The sequence below is a fragment of the Saimiri boliviensis genome, chromosome 17 (assembly GCF_048565385.1).
Source record: "Saimiri boliviensis isolate mSaiBol1 chromosome 17, mSaiBol1.pri, whole genome shotgun sequence".
Taxonomy (NCBI): Eukaryota; Metazoa; Chordata; class Mammalia; order Primates; family Cebidae; genus Saimiri; species Saimiri boliviensis.
Genome location: NC_133465.1, coordinates 71,917,379 through 71,942,088, shown reverse-complemented (window position 1 = coordinate 71,942,088; position 24,710 = coordinate 71,917,379). Strand labels below are relative to the sequence as shown.

The window sequence follows — 24,710 nt, the reverse complement described above, 5'->3', positions numbered from 1 at the left end:
GCTCTTACTGAGTTGTACTTAGGATCTGTGCACTTTTCTGTGTCTAGATTATACTTTTAAAAAGTGGAGGGTAATGGAGACCAACTAAGAAACCATTCCAGGGCCGGGCGCGGTGGCTCAAGCCTGTAATCCCAGCACTTTGGGAGGCCGAGGCGGGTGGATCATGAGGTCGAGAGATCGAGACCGTCCTGGTCACCATGGTGAAACCCCGTCTCTACTAAAAATACTAAAAATTAGCTGGGCATGGTGGCGTGTGCCTGTAATCCCAGCTACTCAGGAGGCTGAGGCAGGAGAATTGCCTGAACCCAGCAGGCGGAGGTTGCGGTGAGCCGAGATCGTGCCATTGTACTCCAGCCTGGGTAACAACAGTGGAACTCCGTCTCAAAAAAAAAAAAAAAAAAAAAGAAACCATTCCGGAAGTCCAGGTGAGAAACCACCAGGTCAAGAGCGATGGGGAAGAGGAAGAGTAGGGACAGATCTGAGAAGCGCTGAAGTAGGACAGATGGGGCAGATTAATCACTCTTTCTTTTTTTTAATTATTTGTTTCCACCTCTGTGAACACAGAGAAGCAGAGCACACCATGGAGAGGGGTGCCCACGGGACCTGGACGGGCAGCACTGGCTCACAAGAAGAACGAACAGACAACAGCACTGCAGACACAGAGCTGGATGGAGGTCAGGTCCCAGGCCCCCAGGGATGGCCACCCGCCAGCATTTCACACTGCACACCCCTCCCACAACAACTTACCTGAAGTAGCTCTATGCCCCAAAAAGGTCCAGAGAAGACAGTTAGTATTTCTGTTGTTGCCACTAATAGGTGATAAATGCACATGGCATAAAATGTGAAAGCCAAAGAATTTTCAAAATAAAAGCAAGGCAGGGCACAGTGGCTCATGCCTACAATCCCAGCACTTTGGAAGGCCGAAGTGGGAGGATCAATTGAGCCCAGGAGTTCGACACCACCTTGGGCAACATAGTCAGACCTCATCTCTATTTAAAAAAGGCCAAGTGTGGTGGTGTGTAGTCCCAGCTACTTAGGAGGCTGCAGCAGGAGGATCACTTGAAGCCAAGAGTTCAAGGCTGCAGTGAGCCATGATCACGCCACTGCACTCTAGCTCAGGTCACAGAGCAAGACTGTGTGTCACAAAAAAATAAAAATAAAAGCAAGACTCTTCCCTATCGTGGCCTTCCTACCGCTTCTTTCTCATGACCATTCTCAAAGCAGAACCCAGAACTACTCAAGCAAGCAAAAAGCAGCTGCCTGAAGAGGCAAAGGCTCTGGGCTCCAAGTGGGCAGCTGGGGTGGGCCTCGGCTCACCTCCCGGGTGTGGCACCCCAGAGCAGGTGCTCACACAGCACGGAGCAATCAGTCTGCCCCTTGGAAGAAGCCTTCATCTAGATGCCACAAGTTCTCACCCACAGCCTCCCTGGATGGCATGAGCCCAGGAGTTCTAGGCTGCAGTGAGCTACGACTGCGGCACCAGCACTCCGGCCTGGGTACCAGAGCAAGACCCTATCTCTAAAACAAAACAAAAAAGATACCTCAAAACATTATTCTGGTAGCATGTCCAGTTTTATTTACTAAGCATGTACAAATAGTTGTGAAGTAGATTTAGAAAAGTTATATAAAAAAAATCACAGTATCAAATGAAATGTCCTCTGCTGCAGTCCCACTGGCCACTCTGGCAACAGCACCCAAGAGGTTTAACTTATTCTACCCCATTTCCTTTCCAGAAGTGGCCAGAGACCATTCATTCATGTATTCATTTACACAGAGTTTCACTTTGCAATCATGGCTCACTGCAGCCTCGACCTCCTGGGCTCAAGCAATCCTCCCACCTCAGCCTCCAGAGTACCTGGGACTACAGGCACCCACCACCACACCCGGCTAACTTTTAAATTTTTTGTAGAGACAGGGTCCTGCTATGTTGCCCAGACTGGTCTGGAACTCCTGTCCTCAACTGATCCTCCCACATGAGCCACCACACCCAGACCAGAGACCACTTTTAAAGCAAAAGACGGAGAAAATAAACACACACCCACACACACACACACCCCAAATCAATCACAACTACAACCTGCACACTGGCTGACCAAGCTCCTGATAATACTACTCTGGCTGCACTCTGCACCTGTCCTCTCCTGCCAGCAGGGTCCTCTGCTGTTTCTCTTATCAACACCAACACTCCCCTTCTGCCGGGCACAGTGGCTCACACCTGTAATCCCATCATTTTCAGACGCTGAGGTGGGTGGATCACCTGAGGTCAGGAGTTCAAGACCAGCCTGGCCAACATGGCGAAACCCTGTCTCTACCAAAAATACAAACACAGCCAGCAGTGCTGGTGCATGCCTGTAATCCCAGCTACCACCAGCGTGGCTGAGGCATGAGAATCGTTTGAACTCGGGAGGTAGAGGTTGCAGTGAGCCAAGACTGTGCCACTGCACTCCAGTCTGGACAACCAAATGAGACTCCACCTAAAAAAAATATTAATTATCTGGATGTAGTGATTTGCCTGTAGTCCCTATTACTCAGGAGGCTGAGGTAAAGAGCATCTCTTGAGCCCAGAAGTTCAAGGCAGTAGCAAGCCATGATCACACCACTGCACTCCAGCCTGGGCAACAAAGCAAGACTCCATCTATTTAAAAAAAAAAAAAAAAAGGCCGGGCGCAGTGGCTCAAGCCTGTAATCGCAGCACTTTGGGAGGCCGAGGCAGGTGGATCACAAGGTCAAGAGATCAAGACCATCCTGATCAACATGGTGAAACCCCGTCTCTACTAAAAATTAGCTGGGCATGGTGGCACGTGCCTGTAATCCCAGCTACTCAGGAGGCTGAGGCAGGAGAATCGCCTGAACCCAGGAGGCGGAGGTTGCAGTGAGCCGAGATCGCGCCATTGCACTCCAGCCTGGGTAACAAGAGCGAAACTCCATCTCAAAAAAAAAAAAAAGTACCCTTCCTACCTTTGCAGTTCATAGGCAGTGTGTTAACTATGAAAAAAATCAGTTTTTCTTTGAGTGTCATATCTGATTGTCACACACACAATTTGTGATACACAGATATAAGTTAATAAACTCAAAAATTTGGCCAGGTGTGGTGGCTCATGCCTGTAATCACTTTGGGTGGCTGAAGCAGGAGATCAGGAGTTCAAGACTAGCATTGGCCAACACGGTGAAACCTCATCTCTACTAAAAATACCAAACTTAGCCAGGCATGATGGCAGGTACCTGTAATCCCAAATACTCAGGAGGCTGAAGCAGGAGAATCACTTGAACCAGGGAGACAGAGGTTGCAGTGAGCCAAGATGACGCCACTGCACTTTAGCCTGGGCAGTACAGCAAGACTCCATCTCAAAATAAATAAGTAAATAAATAAATAAATCACTCGTTATTTGGAATCTATGACTATTTTCTAAAATCCTAACTCCAAAAAAGCCTACCTGTGCTCATGCCACACCCTTTATCCATGTCCCTGCATACCCCCTGAGGTTGGCCCACTGGCACCTAGGAGTAAATCCATCAGCAGAGCCAGAGATAACGGAGCTGCCCACACAGGAATGTGCTTGGTCTCAAACGCCGTCCCACGCTGGGAGAGTGTCCTCCAAGGATAATAAAGAAGCAACCACATACGCACCACACACCCACACAGACGCACCTGTCCGAGAAAGATCACGCTCCAAGCTATGCCACTGTCAGCCCAGAAGTTGCTGCTGCATTTCAAACCCACAAAGTATTAACACATAAAAAGGCTTTTCTGCTCAACAAGCCCAGCTGTGACATGCTAGGAAAAATCATCAATAAATGCTCACTTACTGATATGGGACCTGGCTATCAACCTCATTAGTGGGCATAAAACAATTAGAGAACTCAAAACAGAATAAAGTGGGAACTTGATAACGATTTGCTCCCTCCCTAGGTGGCATGGAGAGAGAGACAAAGGGAAAGGATCTGAGCAGGAACCTTCACGGCTGGTCTCACAGGAGAGGCAGCCACAGAGTAGCATCTGGTGGGCAGGCAACTAGCGGAAGGAGAGGGTTACGCTTGAGGGTGGGTGCTGGACTAGAGTGTGCCAACTCCAGGAGAGAGGACACGGGCCATGAGCAGACAAACCTTCGCCAAGCGTCCAAGCCAATGGGAAGGATAAACTGGGGAAGGGAGTACAGACATGGGATCACTGGAAAAGGCTTCAAACTGATTACATGCAGAAGGACATGGGCCCACAAACAACAATCGGGCAGGAAGAACGGACATAAGACAGGGAAGTTAAAGTCCTAATACCAACATCTCTTACTTCCAATCCTTCAAATCATTCAAGCAGCTGAGCCCATCCTGCAGTGCAGTGGTGTGATCTTGGCTCACTGCAACCTCTGCCTCGAGGGTTCAAGCGATTCTCCAGCCTCAGCCTCCAGAGCAGCTGAGATTACAGGTGCGTGCCACCACACCCAGCTTTCTGTATTTTTCAGTAGGGGCAGGGTTTCACCATGTTGACCAGGCTGGTCTCAAACTCCTGACCTCAAGTGATCCACATGCCTCGGCCTCCCAAAGTGCTGGGATTACAGGTGTGAGCCACTGCATCTGGCCAATTCTTTGAATTATCCATTTACTTTTTTTTTTTTTTTTTTTTTGAGACAGAGTCTATATCTGTCGCCCAGGCTAGAGTGCACAGCACAATCTCAGCTAGCTGCAACCTCCACCTCCCAGGTTTAAGAGATTCTCCTGACACCGCTTCCCGAGTAGCTGGGATTACTGGTGCCTACCACCATGCCCAGCTAATTTTTTTATTTTTAGTAGACACAGGGTTTCACCATGTGGACACACTGGTCTCGAACTCCTGACCTCAGGTGATCCACTCACCTCAGCCTCTCCCAGAGTGTTGGGATTACAGGTGTGAGTCACCATGCACAGCCCATTTACATGTATTTTTTAATTTTTATTTTTGAAATAAGACCTTGCTCTGTTGCCCAGGCTGGAGTACAGTGGCATGATCATGGCTCACTGCAGCCTTGATCTCCTGGGTTCAAGCAACCCTCCCACCTCAACCTCCAAAGCAGGTGGAATCACAGGTGTGTGCCACCATACTGAGCTAACTGTTTCACTTTTTGTAGAGACAGGGTCCAACTATGCCGTCCAGGCTGGTCTCAAACTCTTGTCCTCAAATAATCCTCCTGCTTCAGCATCCCAAGGTGTTGAGATTACAGGCCTGAGCCACTAAGCCCGGCCACCTTACAAGTTTCAATACTTTTCTATTTCTACCTCCCACTCTCACACCGCATCTTCTGCCTCAAGAAGAAATTCCATCACCTCTCAGTCTACATTCTAAGTGTTTTCTCTTTCCACCAGAAGATAAACCAGGAGAGGAAGATGAATGGAAATTCTGAAGGGCTATTCATCACTACCCTTCTAACTGATTTGGAAGCTCTGGCTGGGGTAATCCACACTGGGCTGAGTGGCTGTGAGCTGTGGGTATGGTGTGCGGTACAAGTCCCTTCCCTGGGCTGGGCCTCAGTGCTGCCTGCCCTGGGGCCAGAGGTGACAGCGAGGGACTTCAGGAAGGCCCTGGCTGGAAAGATGTAACCTAAGTTCAGTGGGGTTCTTTTTCACTCCATATAAAACATGGTACAGAACATTTTGCTCTTTTACTTTTACACGATAACATGATACACAGGAAACCCCCTGCCGCTACTGTTCCAGAAGCACTGGGGGCACTGTGTCTACCAGCAGAGAACGAGGACATTCTTCTGTCTGCAACAATGAAGGCAACTGCTAGGATGGTGATCTTTCCTTTGATGAAATTAACAATTTTTTTTAAATTGGAGACAGAATCTTGGTCTGTCACTCTGGCTGAACTGCAGTGACACGATCATGGCTCACTACAGCTTCAACTTCCTGGGCTCAAGTGATCTTCCCATCTTAGCCTCCCAAGTGGATAGGACTAGAGCAGGCGTCCCCAAACTGCGGCCCCCTGAGGCCATTTATCCAGCCCCCGCCGCACTTCAGGAAGGGGCACCTCTTTCACTGGTGGTCAGTGAGAGGAGCACAGTATGTGGCGGCCCTCCAACGGTCTGAGGGACAGTGAACTGGCCCCCGTGTAAAAAGCTCGGGGACACCTGGACTAGAGGAAGGCGCCACCACACCTAATTAATTTTTTTTTTTTTTCTTTTGAGACAGTCCTGCTCTGTCGCCCAGGCTGGTGTGCAGTGGTGCCATCTCGGACCACCACAACCTCTGCCTCCCAGCGTCCGGCCCTTCTCCTGTCTGAGCCTCCCAAGTAGCCGAGACGACAGGTGTGCACCACCACACCCGGCTAACTTTTGTTATTTTTAGTAGAGATGGGGTTTCACCATATTGGCCAGGCTGGTCTTTAACTCCTGACCTCGTGATCCACCCACCTCAGCCTCCCAAAGTGCTGGGACTACAGGTGTGAGCCACTGTGCCTGGCCCAATTTTTATATTTTTTGTAGGGACAAGGGTCTCGAGAGGTTGGCCAGGCTGATTTCAAACTCCTGGCCTCCAGCAATCCTCCCACCTGGCCTATGTCTCTTTTGTTTTTTGAGACAGTGTCTTGCTCAGTCACCCAGGCCGAAGTGCAATGGCACAATCTCGACTCACTGCAACCTCTGCCTCCTGGCGATTCGCCCATCACAGCCTCCCAAGTGGCTTGGATTACAGGCACCCGCAATCATGCGGGATCATTTTTTATTTTTCTAGAGACAGCATTTCATTCCGTTGGCCAGGCTGGTCTCGAACTCCTGATCTCAAGCGATCTGCATGCCTTGTCCTCTAGAAGTGCAAGAATTACAGGCATGAGCCACCGTACCCAGCCATGGATATTTTTATTCTTTTTTTCTTTTTTAAAGGAGTCTCACTCTTGCCACCCAGGCCAGAGTACAGTAGTGTGATCTCACTCAGCTCACTGCAACTTCCACATCCCAGGTTCAAGCAATTCTCCTGCCTCAGCTACCCGAATAGCTGGGATTACAGGCACAAACCACCATGCCCAGCTAATTTTTTGTATTTTTAGTAGAGACACAGTCTCACCATGCTGGCCAGGCTGGTCTCGAACTCCTGACCTCATGATCCACCAGCCTCGGCCTCCTAAAATGCTGGGATTACAGGTGTGAGCCACTGGGCCTGGCTGGCCATGGATGATTTTTCACATTCACTTCTACAGTCTAAATGTTCTACAAAGAGTATTATTTCACAATATGTTTAATGATATTTTAAAGTAAACTTTAAGGCTGGGCGCGGTGGCTCAAGCCTATAATCCCAGCACTTTGGGAGGCCGAGGCGGGTGGATCACGAGGTCAAGAGATCGAGACCATCTGGTCAACATGGTGAAACCCCGTCTCTACTAAAAATACAAAAATTAGCTGGGCATGGTGGCGCGTGCCTGTAATCCCAGCTACACAGGAGGCTGAGGCAGGAGAATTGCCTGAACCCAGGAGGCGGAGGTTGCGGTGAGCCGAGATCACACCATTGCACTCCAGCCTGGGTGACAAGAGCGAAACTCCATCTCAAAAAAAAATAAAAAATAAAAAATAAAAAAAATAAAGTAAACTTTAATAATTTAAAAAGACTATAAGCATCATACCAGTTCAAGCAACAAGCATCTGAATTTCTCAGAATAACGTTCCTAATATAATACCAGCTCCAGTCCACAGTCCCACTCACTGGTCAGCTGGAGACTGGACCCACCAAGTGCCCAATAGCTGAGTGGACCCAGCAGCAAGAACCTTCTACAACCAACTGCTAAGCTCCATATTCTTTTCCTAAACAATACTTTCTAACCTTAAGTGCCTACCAGAAGCTGCCGAAGACCTTGTTGTAAATTTATTGTGTGTGTCTGTTCCAACCTGTCTAGAGGTTTGACGGACACGAGGCACTCCTCTTCTGTTTTGCCTAAGACATATCCAAGGCCAAAAAGAAGCTTAAAAACACTTCAAACCCATTTAACAACTCTCAGATGCCTGGGGCAGAAGATTACAGTCCCAATATGCAACAGACTGCCTAAGGCGAAAACCTGGGTGTGTTTCTGGGAAATTAGGACATTCAGAGGCAACAGTGTGTACCGGAAAATTCAGACAGCTCAGCCCATGCCCAAGGCAAACTGTACACTCTGAGAAGATCTACCAAGGTCTTGAGCTTTCTGACAATCAGGGCTGATCCCTAGGCAAAGTGCAAGCCCAACCAAGAGCTGAAGGAGGGCCCAGGCACAGAGCTAGTTTGCAAAGACTGGAAGAGTTCCTGGCATTCAAAGAAATCTTTGTCAAAACACCAGCTTACTGGTGTGGACTTAGCTTGTATTTAACAAGCTAAGGAACGAGGACTTCAGTAAACACATAACTAAGGAATATACTCTACAATAATTATAGATTGAGAAAACAATTAAATAAAAGGGCCCCTATATCCTTAGGTGAACAGAAAACCTCAGCAAACCCAAGGAAAGCAGAAGAATCTGATTTCCAGTGCCATTCCTTTATAATGATCACAGGTCCCGCTTGCAACAAAAAAAAAATCACAAGGCACACCAAGAAACGGCAAAGTATGACTCAGTCAAAGAAATAAAAACTGACAGAAACTACTCCTTGGAAGGCCAGACACTGGACTTGCTAGACAAAGACTCTGAAACAGTTGCCTTACACATGCTGAAAAAGTTAAATAAAAACCCAGGCCAAGCACTGTGGCTCACACCTGTAATCCCAGCACTTTGGGAGGCTGAGGTGGGCAGATCACCTGAGGTTAGCTAGGTGTTCGAGACCTGCCTGGCCAATATGGTGAAACCCCGTCTCTACTAAAAATACAAAAAAAAAAAAAAAAAAAATCAGCCAGGTATAGCGATGGGCACCTGTAATCCCAGCTATTGGAGGCTGAGGCAGGAGAATCCCTTGACCTGGAAGACGGTGACTACAATGAGCTGAAATCGCAGCATTACACTCCAGCCTGAACGACAAGAGTGAAGCGCCATCTCAAAAAAAAAAAAAAACCAAAAAAAAAAAACAAAAAAAAAAACAACCACACAATAAAGGAAATAAGGAAAACAATGTGTGAACCAAACAGGACTATCAATGGAAATTATAAAAAGGAGTGAAACAGAAATCACAAGGTTTTTAAAGGTACAATAATAAAAGTGAGAAATTCATGCTAGCAGTTCAACGTCTGAGCAGGCACAAGAAAGAATCAGCAAACTTGAATAGGAAGGTTGAAATTCTGCTCCATGAAGTCTGAGGAGCAGAAAGGAAGAAGAAGGAAGGAGACACGCAGAGCCTAACGGACCTGTGAGAAGTCACCTTGCCAACCCACACACACAGGGTGGGAGTTTGAAAAAATAAGGGAGCCAGGCGCGGTGGCTCAAGCCTGTCATCCCAGCACTTTGGGAGGCCGAGGCGGATGGATCCCGAGGTCAAGAGATCGAGACCATCCTGGTCAACATGGTGAAACCCCGTCTCTACTAAAAATACAAAACATTAGCTGGGCATGGTGGCGCGTGCCTGTAATCCCAGCTACTCAGGAGGCTGAGGCAGGAGAATTGCCTGAACCCAGGAGGCGGAGGTTGCGGTGAGCCGAGATCGCGCCATTGCACTCCAGCCTGGGTAACAAGAGCGAAACTCCGTCTCAAAAAAATAAATAAATAAAATAAAAAAATAAGGGAGCACTTCAGGAGGCTGAGGCGGGTGGATCACCTGAGGTCATGGGTTTGAGACCAGCCTAGTCAACATGTTGAAACCCTGTCTGTATAAAAAATACAAAAATTAGCCAGGCATGGTGGCAGGCACCTGTAATCCCAGCTACTCGGGAGAGTGAGGCAGGAGAATTGCTTCAACCTGTGAGGCGGGGGCTGAAGTGAGCCAAGATGGTGCCACCGCACTCTAGCCTGGGAAGACCAAGAACTGTTTCAAAAAATGTGTTTTTCAACACTCTAATTAACAGGTAGATTTGTGGTAATAAGAAAATGCATACCCTGAAAAATGACTTTTAAGAGAGAACAAGATAAAAGATCCATGGAAAATAAAATACTACTTTTGGGGACTGCTTTCAACTGTTTGCTAGCATCTGTAAGAGAAGACAGGAAGAAGGGTACATGCTGAGCCACCAAGTCTCTAAAGTCAAATCTGGATGGGCTGGGGTGCATGGTGGGAAGGATTCGAGCTAGAAGGCATCTTATTTGCGACAAGGATGTGCTCCAGTAGGGCAATCCCAGGAGGCTCTCCTCCAGAGCTCTGCAAAAGTTCTCAGCAAGAAGGAGCCTGGCCCCTCCTTTAGCCCAAAGCATAAGACCCAAGAGCCAGGTCTGTGCACATGCTCTGTAGGAGAAGCAGAAGAGCAGCACCCAGTGCAAAGACTCAGAAACAAGAGCCACCAACAGTCAAGTCAAAAGAAACTTCATGGCCTGACTTGTTCCTATAACAGAGCCATAACAATTACCAAGCAGCACCACAAGTCATGTGTCCTGACACACATTATTAGAACATTTTTATTCAGTTACAAGAAATTCTGTCCATGTGCAGCCAGGCTTCCACAGGTCACCCCTCTATATATCAGACTTTTTTTTTTTTTTTAAACAAGGTTTTGCTCTGTTGCCCAGACTAGAGTGCAATAGTGAAATCACAGTTCACAGCTGCCTCAACCTCCTAGGTTCATAGGCTCAGGTGATCCTCCCGCCTGTCTCCCGAGTAGCTGGGACTACAGGCATGCATCACCAAGCCCAGCTAACAGGATGCTGTTTCAAGTCAATGAGGAGCCGCATACATGATGGTCCGGTAAAATTATAACGGCGCTGAAAAATTGCTATTCCTAGCCATTGTGATATCATAGTGCAATGAATCACTCATGAGTGTGGGCTGATGCTGGTGCCAATGAACCTAAACGCGGACAGCTGCGTGAAAGTATAGCACATTCCATCACATTCAGTACCTAATACTCGATGATAATAAATGACCGTTACTGGTTATGTACTTACTGCACTATACTTTCTATTTTTATTTTAGAGTATACTAATTCTACTTAGTTTTTTTATTTTTATTTTCTTTGAGATGGAGTTTTGCTCGTTGCCCAGGCTGGAGTCCAGTGGTGCGATCTTGGCTCACCACAACCTGTACTTCCTGAGTTCAAGTGATTCCCCTGCCTCAGCCTCCTGAGTAGCTGGACTACAGGCATGTACCACCATGTCCAGCTTATTTTTTTGTATTTTTAGTAGAAATGGGGTTTCTCCAGGTTGGTCAGGCTGGTTTCAAACTCCCAACCTCAGGTGATCCACCTGCCTTAGGCTCCCAAAGTGCTGGGATTACAGGTGTGAGCCACCGCGCCTGGCCTCATAGTTAACTTTTTAAAAGTAAGCAGAAATAGTAGGCCAGGCGCAGTGGCTCACGCCTGTAACCCCAGCACTTCGGGAGGCCAACATATGCAGATCACTTGGCCACATGGTGAAACCCCGTCTCCACTAAAAATACAAAAATACCCAGACATGGCGGCAGGCACCTGTCATCCCAGCTACTTAGAAGGCTGAGACAGAGGAATCACTTGAACCAGGGTGGCGGAGGCTGCCATGAGCTGAGATCACACCACTGCACTCCAACCTGGGCGACAGAGAGAGACTCCATCTCAAAAAAAAAAAAAAAAAAAAGCTAAGGCCAGGCATGTTGGCTTACAACTATAATCCCAGCACTTTGGGAGGCCCAGGCAGGTGGATCACCTGAGGTCAGGAGTTCGAGACCAGCCTGACCGATATGGTGAAACCCCATCTCTACTAAAAATACAAAAACAATTAGCTAGGTGTAGTGGGGGTACCTATAATCCCCACTACTTGGAAGGCTGAGGCAGGAGAATGGCTTGAACCCAAGAAGCGGAGGTTGCAGTGAGCCAAGATTGCACCATTGCACTGCAGTCCGGGTGACAGAAACAAAACTCCGTCTCCAATAAATAAATAAATAGAGTGTGGCCTAAATGTCGAGTGTTTATAAAGTCTACAGTCGTGTACACTCATGTCCTAGGCCTTCACATTCACTCACTAACTCACCCAGAGCAACTTCAGTCCTGCAAGCTCTGCTGACACTAAGTGCCCAAGAGACGTACCCTTTTTTTAATCTTTTGTACCTTTTCTATGTTTTTGTATGTTTGGATACACAAATACTTCCCGTCATGCTACAGCTGCCTGAGGCATTCAGTGCAGTTGCATGAGTCTGTGCAGCATGTGGCTGCAGGAGCCATAGGATGTCCACGCAGCCTGGTGTGTAACAGGCTGTGTCACCTAGGTGTGTACAAGCAAGCTCTGCGATGTTCGCACAACAACGAAATCGCCTAACAATGCATTTCTCCATCGTTCAGTGACGCGTGACTATACAAGACCAAAAAGGCCGCTTTGCGTAGTCCACCGTCAGCGAAAACAAGTGGGAGCAACTGCAGAATCAAAAGTGAATTTAATCTGACTTACATTTGTTAACTGTTTTACATGGTTTCCTATGATACAGTATTCACCAAATCCAAACTCAGAAGCCTACATCAAACCAACTCAGTAACAAACATTTCAGTCCTATCAAGTACCTGAATTACGGGAGGTCACCAAGGGGTCAAAGGCCACAATCCCAGGAAGTGTACAACCTGAAGATGAATCACTCCAGCCACAGAGCACCTACGTGCAGTCCACTCAAGCGTACAGGATTTGAGTTGTGTTTACGTGTAGGCAAGTCTGGGGGAAGCCGGGCAAAGTCGGAACAGGTCCTTACAGAGGACACAGCACAGACAGTTTATATTTAAACCACATCTTCCACCCAGCTCAAATGGCTATAAAAATGATGCTCATTGTCCTAACATCCTCCAACAGCTTACATATGGCAAAAACACAGAATTTTAAAAATATCCTCAGGTCAGGCGTGGTGGCTCATGCCTGTAATCCCAGCACATTGAGAGGCTAAGATGGCCAGATCACGAGGTCAAGAGACTGAGACCAGCCTGACTAACACGGTCAAAGCCTGTCTCTACTAAAAATACGAAACATTAGCTGGGCATGGTGGCGTGCACCTGTAGTCCCAGTTATGCCTCCTGGGTTCAAGCGATTCTCCTGCCTCAGCCTCCCAAGTAGCTGGGATTACAGGCATGCGCCACCACGCCAGGCTAATTTTTTATTTTTAGTAGAGACAGGGTTTCTCCATGTTGGTCAGGCTGGTCTCGAACTCCCAACCTCAGGTGATCCGCCCACCTTGGCCTCCCAAAGTGCTGGGATTACAGGTGTGAGCCACTATACCCGGCCTATTTCAGGTTTTCTAGATTCCATCTGTTCAAATAAAAATCCAAAGATGAGTTTTCTTACTGCCAATTATTAATAACTAAACACCCTTAGAAACAGCAACTTGGGAGCTGGGCGCAGTGGCTCAAGCCTGTAATCCCAGCACTTTGGGAGGCCGAGGCAGGTGGATCACGAGGTCAAGAGATCGAGACCATCCTGGTCAACATGGTGAAACCCCGTCTCTACTAAAAATACAAAAAATTAGCTGGGCATGGTGGCGCGTGCCTGTAGTCCCAGCTACTCAGGAGGCTGAGGCAGGAGAATTGCCTGAGCCCAGGGGGCGGAGGTTGCGGTGAGCCGAGATCGCGCCATTGCACTCCAGCCTGGGTAACAAGAGCGAAACTCCGTCTCAACCAAAAAAAAGAAAGAAAGAAGCAGCACCTTGGACAGCCGTCTTTCCCAGTGTGGTGGTGCTAACACTGATGTCCCATCATCAGTTCACTCTCCAGTGGAACCAGGAATACAAAAAACTGTAACAATTCAGCTACAGCTCAATGTCTCCCTGTACCCCCAAGATAAATGTTCTCAGAATATCTGTATCAATATGACTCAGGTATTCTTAGTTCTCAGAATATCTGAATCAACCTAATTAAGTCAATAAACATGACTAAGAGTACACATTACAAGTGTAACGATGTTAGGCTACTACTGCCTTGAGGGACCGAGTGGAATCTCTTACAACCAGGGATAGCAAGGCAGGACTGCATTTCATGTGAGTGTCCTTTCAAAGCTGCAAAGAGAGGAATTATCTACGGACTCTGCCATCAATGAGTCTCAACCCCCCAGACCGTTTTTAAAAAGGCACTTTCGGGCAGGGTGCCATGGCTCACGCATGTAATCCCAGCACTTTGAGAGGCCGAGGTGGGTGAATCACCTGAGGTCAGGGGTTTGATACCAGCCACACCAACATGGTGAAACTCTATACCTACTAAAAATACAAAAATTAGCTGGACATGTGGCAGGTGCCTGTAATCACAAGATACTCAGGAGACTAAGGCAGAAGATTCACTTGAACATGGGAGGCGGAGGCTGCAGTGAACCAAGATCACACCACTGCACTCCAGCCTGGGCAACAAAGCGGGACTCTGTCTCAAAAAGAAAAAAAAAAAAAAGAAATTAGCCAGGCATGGTGGCACAGGACTGTAATTCCAGCTGCTCAGGAGGCTGAGGTAGGAGAATTGCTAGAACCCAGGAGGTGGACATTGCAGTAAGCCAAGATCATGCCACTGCACCTTCATTCAGCCTGGGCAACAGAGCAAGACCCTGTCTCAAAAAAAAAAAGGGGGGGGAGGGAGCCTTCAAGTTTAATTTGAACAGATGCTTCGGTAGCATAAAGGTCTTAGGCAGGAATCATTTGTAGAAAAATTATCAAAACTTACCACCAATGGGACCAAGAGTCACACTCAACTATTACGAATTGTTAGGTTACTATGCAACAGGCATCTCTCCACCTCCTGCGTCCTGTGCATCATAAGGCCTCTGTCCACCAGATGCCAGTAGCGTCAGCCCACCCAGTCTATGCCAACCAAATGCATCTCAAGACACTGCCGAGCGTCCCAGGGAGGAGAAGGGGGCAGACTCATCCTGAGGTCGTACTCCAGTGCCTTTCACAGGATAAAGCACACACGCCTTCCATCTCAAATAACAAACTGCAGCAAAAACCAAACACTGTCTAAAAATCCCACGGAAGTCTCAGCAGAGCACCTTCTCTGTTCCTAGGAAATCAGCAGAGATGGACGAAGCCCAAGGCACACTGTACACTGACACGCACGAGGAAACGGAGCCGCTCAGGCTGTGGCTCCCACGCCAGTGCTTCCTGGTCTCCTTGCCCCACCTCCTAGGGTGCAGCTGTAACACCCTGTTTCCTGCTCAAAGCCCACTTCACAACGTAGAGATGGCAATGTGGGCCTTAAACATGCCCTCATGTACTGTATTTCAGCAGCAAGTTCAAAAATTCCTCATGAAAAAGTGTGGAGGTTGATTTACTATGACTGTCATTATTTAAGATATTATAAATTGTTCCAAAAACCAAACATAAAAGAAAACAAGAGCCCACAAAAATGTTAAACAGATAAGAATACTACCCAAAATGCCAACAGCTTTCATTAAAAGCTTCCTTAATTTAGAAACCCCCTCTTCTTCATTTTCCAAAAAGCTTTATCCTCAACAAAGCAAGAATAGCTACATTTTCACAATGGAAAAATCTGCCGTTACTGTAACAGCCTCATCTCCTGGAGTATTTCCACCAATCATGCAGGAAGCTATGCTGCACTTCTGCAACCGCAGGTCTAAATGGGACTTGCCAGTAAATGGGGGAGCCATGCCTGACTGTAATCCCTTCACTATTAATATATGATCAGCACTTAAAAACATTTATAGGCCAGGTGGGATGGCTCACGCCTGTAATCCCAGCATTTCGGGAGACTGAGGTGGGAGGGTCGCCTGAGGATAGGAGTTTGAGACTTGCCTGGGCAACACAGAGAGACCCCAGGTCCCCCCTCCAAAAAAATTAGCCCTGTATGGCCTGTACTCTCAGCTACTCAGTTGAGGTAGGAGGATCACTTGAGCCCAGGAGTTCAAGGCTGCAGTTAGCTATGATGGTGCCACTGTACTCCAGCCTGGGTGACAAAGTAAGACTCTGTCTAGCTGGGCGCAGTAGCTCTCATGCCTGTAATCCCAGCACTTTGGGAGGCCAAGGCAGGTGAATGACGAGGTCAGGAGTTCGAGACCAGTCTGGCCAACATGGTGAAATCCCATCTCTATTAAAAACACACAAAAATTAGCTCAACCTGGTGGCAGGTGCCTGTAATCTCAGCTCCTCCAGAGGCTGAGGCAGGGAAATCACTTGAACCTGGGAGGCAAAGGTTGCAGTGAGCTGAGATCGCACCACTGCACTCCAGCCCGGAAGGTAGTGTGAGACTCTGTCTCAAAAAATAAAAATAAAATAAAATGAACACAGAGTTTCACCACTGAAAAAGTACTGAACACCAGGTGAAGGAGAAGCAAGCTGGCTGTTGGGTTTTTAACTTAAAGTAACAATTATTCTAAAATAGGTGCACTGTGTTCCCTTTGTCTACAAATCAGTGATGATAATGTATCTCAATTTGCCAAATGAATTTTTTTTTTGAGACGGAGTGTCACTCTTGTCACCCAGGCTGTAGTGCAGTGGTGCCATACCAGTTCACTGCAACCTCTGCCTCTCGGGTTCAAGCGATTCTCCTGCCTCAGCCTCCCAAGTAGCTGGGATTACAGGCCTGAGCCACCACGCCCTGCTAATTTTTGTATTTTTAGTAGAGATGGGGTTTCTCCGTGTTGGCCAGGCTGATCTCGAACTCCTAACCCCTCAGGTGATCCGCCTGCCTCAGCTTCCCAAAGTGCTGGGATTACAGGCGAGAGCCACCACACCCAACCAGAATTTTTTATTTAAACTCTCTACTAAAAATACAAAAATTAGCCGGCATGGTAATGTATGCCTATAATCCCAGCTCCTCAGGAGGCTGAGGCAGGAGAATCACTTGAACCCAGTTGGCGGAGGTTACAGTAAACCAAGATCGCACCACTCCACTCCAGCCTGGGCGAGAGTGGGACTTCGTCTCAAAAAAAAAAAAAAAAACAGTTATTAAAGGCAACTGATTTGTACGCTGAGCAACTCTTCAAAGCGCCAAGCGGCATTTGCCCTCTGCTATGAACCTCCCTTTATTTATGCCAACACATGCCAACTCCTGCGTCCCAGGCTCAGCTCCACTTACAAGCTCGTCAGGAGTTGCAGGTCGCAAAATGAAGCCATTTCAGGAACCCTCGCAGCCCTTCAGTACAGAAACACACCACATCTACCTAGTAGCTCCGTTCTGACCAGCTCTGCTCAGCTCTTCAAATAAGACAATTTCGTTTTCTTTTCCGCTGGGACTGTCCTCCTTCATACCTGGTCACCAGTCCACCTGGCCAAATAGCCGACCAGGCCTCAATTCCATTTCTTGGTGGTTCCTTCAGCCACTTCCCCTCAGTGGTCAGGTTTCCACTCTTCCTAACCGTAACCTGAAGTCTGCTCTCCCTACCAGGCCCCCACTTTACATGCACTCCTTACTCTCCAGCCCTCCGTCCAGCCTCCTTCCCTATTCTGGAGACCACAGCCCTCTCAAAGGCTGCCCAAGACTTTCTGATTGCCACGCCATGTCCCTAGGCCGTCGCCTTCCAGGACCCCCTCCTTATTTCTTCTTTCTGGTACTGGTATTCTCCAGGAACCGTGGTTCTGCCCATCCTCATGGAGTACAGCGGAATCACTGTGTTCCCTCAATTCATTTCTGGGGGGTCTCCACCTGGAAAGCCTCAGAAGCCACTCACTGGCTGCCTGTTCACCTCTCCAGTCTTCACCTTGGAAGACTCTCTGATTTAATGAGCAAGTCTTCAAATGTGACATTACCAAACACAATGTGCAAATTAAAACATGCCATATAAGAAAGTGTTGAATTGGCCGGGCGCGGTGGCTCAAGCCTGTAATCCCAGCACTTTGGGAGGCCGAGGTGGGTGGATCACGAGGTCAAGAGATAGAGACCATCCTGGTCAACATGGTGAAACCCCGTCTCTACTAAAAATACTAAAAATTACCTGGGCATGGTGGCGTGTGCCTGTAATCCCAGCTACTCAGGAGGCTGAGGCAGGAGAATTGCCTGAACCCAGGAGGCGGAGGTTGCGGTGAGCCGAGATCGCGCCATTGCACTCCAGCCTGGGTAACAAGAGCGAAACTCCGTCTCAAAAAAAAAAAAAAAAAAAAAAGTGTTGAATTACCACTAGGTAGAACTGATAGGGAGTTCATTTGGCATGGGGTCACTTTCCTAAATAAACGCAATTTTAGTTATCATATTAAATACTTGTAGTCAACTGTAAATTCAACTTCTATTTATATTTGACTATTAGATATTCTGGGATCTTACTGATCAAAATGTGTCAAATTCATCTGACATTTTAGAACTATAAACAGCTGTTAAAGAGTTGCCTATTTTTATGGATAAATTATACTTCGTTTGTTACCATGAAAACAAAAATAGCAACAACAAACCCAAACATTCCTGTCCAATTGATCTTCCTAAGAAACACTTTACTAGGCCGAGCCCTGTGGCTCAAGCCTGTAATCCCAGCACTTTGGGAGGCCGAGGTGGGTGGATCACCTGAGGTCAGGAGTTCAAGACCAGCCTGGCCATCGTGGTGAAACCCCACCTTTATTTAAAAAAAAAGAAAAAAGAAAAAAAAACAGAAAACACTTTACTAGTCACAGGCTCCAGACCAGGCCCTTCAACAAAAAAGAACCCTGTCCTCGGCCGGGCACCGCGACTCACGCCTGTCATCCCAGCACTTTGGGAGGCCGAGGCAGGCGGATCACAAGGTCAGGAGTTCGAGACCAGCCCGGCCAACATGGTGAAACCCTGTCTCTACTAAAAATACAAAAAAATTAGCCAGGTGTGGTGGCGCACGCCTGTTGTCCCAGGTACTTGGGAGAGTGAGGCATAAGAATTGCTTGAACCCAGGAGGCGGAGGTTGCAGTGAGCTAAGATGGTGTTACTGCACTCCAGACTGGGTGACAGAGCAAGATTTAATCTCAGAATAATCAGTTAATTATTTTTAAACAAATAAAATACAAATACAAAACTTAACCAGGTCTGCTATGCTGGTGGGTATCTGTAATCCCAGCTCCTCAGGAGGCTGAGGCAGGAGAAGCACTTGAACCTGGGAGCAGGAGGTTGCAGTGAGCCGAGATCACGCCACTGCACTCCAGCCTGGGCGACAGAGCGAGCCTCTATCAAGAACAAAAACAAACAAACAAAAAAACACCTTGTCCTCCAAGAGGTCATTCTTTTTTTTTCTTTTTTTTTTTTTTTTTTTTTTTTTGAGACGGAGTTTCGCTCTTGTCACCCAGGCTGGAGTGCAATGGCGCGACCTCGGCTCACCGCAACCTCCGCCTCCTGGGTTCAGGCAATTCTCCTGCCTCAGCCTCCTGAGTAGCTGGGATTACAGGCACGCGCCACCATGCCCGGCTAGTTTTTTTGTATTTTTAGTAGAGACGGGGTTTTACCATGTTGACCAGGATGGTCTCGATCTTTCGACCTCGTGATCCACCCGCCTCGGCCTCCCAAAGTGCTGGGATTACAGGCTTGAACCACCGCGCCCGGCCAAGAGGTCATTCTTCATTCTCTCAGTGTCCAAAATAAAAACGCTCCGCACCAGACCTAGGCAGACTTCACACTTCAGCTGCACCAAAATCTGCTCCAAGATCCCTTCCTGCCTGAATTCCAGCTTCTCCAGAGCCAGGGTCCAGGGCCAGCCACACCTATGAGGCCACCGCCACCTGCTCACCTCCAAGAGCCCTGACCAGGTGGCCCAGAACATCCCCATGGAGCCCACCCTACAGTCTCTCAGTCCCAGTAACGCCTGTGACTCCAGTAATTCAGAGGCTCTGAGAAAGGAAAATGTCGCCTTTCTTTACACACATCCCTGCATACTGTGTATCCAAAACTCAAGGACTTGAAGAAGCCACTTGCTTTCTGGAAAACCACACCCTGACACTCTCGTGCACACTGAGCCCCCACGCTGGGATCAAGTCTCCCCAGCCACTGTGGAAATGGTACTTGGATCCACATCTTAGCCAAATTATTAAAATTCAGCAGCCAAGGACAGGATCATAGTCCTCATTCTTCCATCTTCCCCCCCAAATTAATACATTATTTAGTATTTCAATGAAATAAGCCACACTTTAAACCTACATTACTTATATACTCTTCCAAACTTTGAAAATTTTTAATAGAAATTAAAAATGTAGGGCCGGGCGCGGTGGCTCAAGCCTGTAATCCCAGCACTTTGGGAGGCCGAGGCGGGTGGATCACGAGGTCGAGAGATCAAGACCATCCTGGTCAACATGGTGAAACCCCGTCTCTACTAAAAGTGCAAAAAATTAGCTGGGCATGGTGGCACGTGCCTGTAATCCCAGCTACTCAGGAGGCTGAGGCAGGAGAATTGCCTGAGCCCAGGAGGCGGAGGTTGCGGTGAGCCGAGGTCGCGCCATTGCACTCCAGCCTGGGTAACAAGGGCGAAACTCCGTCTCAAAAAAAAAAAAAAAAAAAAAAAAAAAAGAAATTAAAAATGTAAATTAAATTTGAAGTTGAAATTGGAATAAAATCATTATGGTTCAAATAAGAGACCAACCGTGGGTTGTTATATTATTTTCTAACATACAGGGATGCTGAATTCAGTAGGCAAATCTGAAATAAGCATTAAGAATATTTCGGCCCTGCTGGGTGCAGTGGCTCACACCTATAATCCCAATATTTCAGGAAGCCGAGGCAGGAGGATCATGAGGTCAGGAAATCGAGACCACCCTGGCCAACACAGTGAAACCTTGTATCTACTAAAAATACAAAAATTAGCTGGGCGTGGTGGTGTGTGCCTGTAATACCAGCTACTTGGGAGGCTGCGGCAGGAGAATCAGTTGAATCCGACAAGCAAGTGTTGCAGTGAGCTGAGATCACGCCATTGCACTCCAGCCTGGGCGACAGAGCAAGACTCCATCCCAAAAAAGAAAACAAAAACAGAACAAAACAAAAAGAATTATTTCAGCCTTTACACAATTACTCTAAGTTACAAGTGCTTCTAGACTTATATATTTAATTTGATTTTTAAGCTTAAAAAGAACTTGTATCATCAACCTGAAAACCTGAGCTTAAATTCAGAAAAAAAAATTTTAGGGCCAGGCACAGTAGCTCACACCTGTAATCCCAGCACTTTGGGAGGCTGAGGCGAGCGGATCACCTGAGGTCAGGAGTTCAAGAGCAGCCTGACCAACATGGTGAAACCCATCTCTACTAAACATACAAAAATTAGCCAGGTATGGTGGTGTGGTACACACCTGTAATCCCAAGTACTCAGGAGGCTGAGGCAGGAGAATCACTTGAACCTGGGAGGCAGAGGATGCAGCGGGCTGAGATCATGCCACTGCACTCCAGCCTGGGCAACAAGAACAAAAAACTGTGTCTCAAAAAAAAAAAAAAAGATTTTAAAACAATTTTTCTGAATTTCACGGGTACCAATTCTTTACAATTTATTACATTAACCTGCGTTACTGCCCTATGCCAAAACCTTGGAAACGATGCCCTACAAAAAAAAGGAGGTACTAAAATATCTCTAGGATAGTAATTTAATTCACACTGTACAAGTGCTGAAATCCGTTCTGTAAAAAAGGCCATTAATGCCCCTGTGTACACAGTACAGGCAGAGGTTCAGGATTCATGTTAGTCTCAGTGGCCACAAAACTCTTCCCTGAGCACAAGTGAGAGGCCCAGCCTTCATCTCACTGCCCTTCTTACTCAGCTCTACTGCAAGGCTCATTCTTACCCTTCGAAAGGTCTGAATTTGGCCGGGCATGGTAGCTCATGCCTGTAATCCCAGCACTTTGGGAGGCCAAAGCAGGTGGATCATGAGGTCAGGAGATCAAGACCATTCTGGCCAACAAGGTGAAACCCCCGTCTCTACTTGGCGTGCAACTGTAATCCCAGCTACTAGGGAGGCTGAGGCTCAAGAATCACTTGAATACAGGAGGAGACTGCAGTGAGCCGAGATCCCACCATGGTACTCCAGCCTGGCGATGAAGGGAGACTCCGTCTCAAAAAAAAAAAAAAAAAAAAGGTCTGAATTCTAGTCCCTCACTGAAAGGTCAATTTATCTCCATGTTTCTCATGTTGGCATCTGTAGAAGTCAATTCACCACAAATGGTTCTGGCTGAATGGTGAGAATTTTCTTTAAAAACTCAAAATCGTGGCCAGGCATGGCGGCTCACACCTGTAATCCCAGCACTGCGGGAGGAGTGGTGCTCACACCTGTAATCCCATCCTGGAATGCAGTGGTTCAATCAGTTCACAGCAACCTCAAACTCCTGGGCACTGGAGCCAGAGGATCACTGCCCAGGCGTTTGAGGCTGTGGTGAGCTATGACTGCACCAGTGCACTCTAGGCTGGGTAAGAGACCCCGTCTCAAAAACAAAAACAAAAACAAACAAAAACTCAAGATCCTCACAACAGATGTGTAACTTCATTTGTTGTGACCCAACAAAGTATTCTGCAAAAAACAGTCAGATTATAGGACAGCCATTAGACCACTACCATTGACTTTACATAGTGTACAGTATAAACACACAAAAACAGCATTTTGATTTGAAAATAATACACTTGGTCAGCTGGCTCACGCCTGTAATCCCAGCATTTTGGGAGGCCGAGGCAGGTGGATCACAGGGTCAAGAGTTTGATACCAGCCTAGCCAACATGGTGAAACACCGTCTCAGCCGAGCGTGGTGATGCGCACCCGTAATCCCGGCTACTCTGGAGGTTGAGGCAGGAGAACCGTCTGAACCCAGGAGGCGGAGGCTGTGGCTAGTGACACCACTGCACTCCAGCATGGACGACAGAGAAAGACTCCGAAGGAAAAGAACATTCTTTAAAATGCTGCTACCGAAGTTTAAGGAATGTGCCGGTACGCCTTTCCATACTGAGAGACGGCACAGCACGTGCACACACCACGCACGCAACTCAGGAAGAAAACCAACAACTCTTACCAGCATCTCCAACAACCGAAAGCAGCTAAAAATTCCAGTTTGTGGACAAAGGCTGTACTTGCAAGGAGCTAGAAGCGAGCCCCTGAGGAATAATCAGCATTTCCTAGAGAGCAAGTTTGTGTTTCAAGCAGAGTCAATGATACTTCATCGAACCACAAGACCACGCTAAATGGTTCTGCAGCAGGACTGACAGTTCCCTAGGAGGCTGACTTCACACTCTACATGACCTTATAATACTTCCTAACCCACCGTCTTTCTTGTAAAAGTCATGTGAAAAGGATCCAGTTTTCCCTGAATTTTAAGGTTCAGAACACAGACTGAAAATCCATCGTGCCTGAAGAGTTTTCCATTTTAGGCCACAGAAAACGCGGCGGGGAGAGAGAAATCCTCGCGGCTCCTGAGACAGCTCACTCCTGAGAACGAGTAACGGCGACACCCGCAACAAGGGACAACCCCGGCCCGGGGCCGCTCCTCCCGCCGCACGCGGGTTCGCATTCCCGCCGGGCGCGGCCTCGCCGCAGGTGCGGAGGAGGAGGGAACCCAGAAACCCCGGCCCGCGCGCACGGCCGCCCGGCCCCGGCTCCGGGAAGGGAAGGCCGGGGGGCCGCACCTGCGCCGTGGCCGGCGGGCGGGGTCGGGGTCGGGGTCGGGGTCGGGGTCGGGGTCCGCCCGGCCGAGGGTGACGGCGAGCCCGGGCGCGGGTCCCGCCCCGCCCCGCGCGCCCCGCCCGCCCCGCGCGCCCCGCCCGAGCCACTCACACGCGCGGCAGCTGCAGCGGCGGCGCCCCGCGCCTCTGGAACACGCCGTCCACGAACACGCCGTTCTTGCCCAGGCAGCGCAGGTAGAAGTCGCCGCCGGCGTCGGGCCTGGGCTGCGCGGGCGGCGGCTCCGGAGCGGCCCCGCCATGGCCGCCGCCGCCGCCGCCCGGGGGCGTGAAGATCTCGAGGTGGCGCCGGGAGATGAAGCTCGAGTGGCCCATGCTCACGTCCACCGAGCCCTGCGACGAGTTGCGGCCGATGGTCACCGAGCGCTTCTTCATCAGATACTCGAACTCGCGGCCCTCCAGGCGCGCCACGGCCCAGCCGCCCGGCGGGGACCCGCCGCCCCCGGGCCCGCCGCCCGCGGGTGGCGTGCCCGCGCCCGAGAGCGCCGCCGCGGCCGCCGCCATGGGCCTGCGTGAGGGCCCCCGGGCCGCTCCGCGCGGGCGCCGGTGGCGCGGGCCGAGGCCCAGGCCGCGCGGGTCGTGGGCCGCCGCGCACCGGAGCCGAGGGAGGGGGCGAGCCGAGGCCGCCGGCCAGCGAGCGAGCGAGCGGCGGCGAGGGGCGGGAGCACGCGCGGCCGCGCCACCGAGCCGGCGCGCCGGGCCCGCCCCGCGCTGACGGACGGCCGGGCCGGCCAATGGGGGCGGCGCACGGCAGTGGGGCTACCGAGGCGGGCCAATGGCCGGGCGCGTCGCGCCGAGCGCCCCGCACGTCCGGCGGCGACGCCCCGACGCAGTCCCGGCTCCGGCGCCGCGGAAAACCCGGAGCGGACGGCCGGGAGCCCGCGCGGGATCGGGGCTGGCGCGGGGGGCGGCGCGGGCGCGGGCGCGGGGCCCGGGGTTCTCGGACGCGGCGGGCGGGACCCGGCCCAAGGTCACAGCGGGCGCCGGGCACGCGGCGGCCCCGGACCCGGCGTGGACCCCGGGATGCGGACAGGCGGCGGCCCGCGCGCCCAGGCCCGGCCTCCGAGCGGCCTTTTCCCCGCGGAGTGCGGAGCCGGGGCGGGGGGCGGCGGGCCGCGGGGCCGGCGACGGGCTCGTCTCGAACCCGCAGCTCCGAGGCCCGGTGCGGCTGTGCCCCCCGG

General features: G+C 49.5%; 1 protein-coding gene across 3 annotated transcripts in view; it reads right to left on the bottom strand.

The window, feature by feature from the left end:
* Positions 1–24,092, bottom strand: part of FOXK2 (forkhead box K2) — an 86,705-nt gene extending 62,613 nt beyond the window's left edge. For 2 of the 3 annotated variants that reach the window (XM_039475842.2, XM_039475843.2), the window contains exon 1: positions 23,624–24,091. In XM_039475842.2, coding sequence (XP_039331776.1) covers positions 23,624–24,033 — 410 coding nt within the window. In that variant the 5' untranslated portion in view covers positions 24,034–24,091. Of the gene's footprint in view, positions 1–23,623 lie in introns of all 3 variants that reach the window. The other variant, XM_074389088.1, reaches the window with a different exon arrangement.
* Positions 24,093–24,710: the final 618 nt, after the last annotated feature.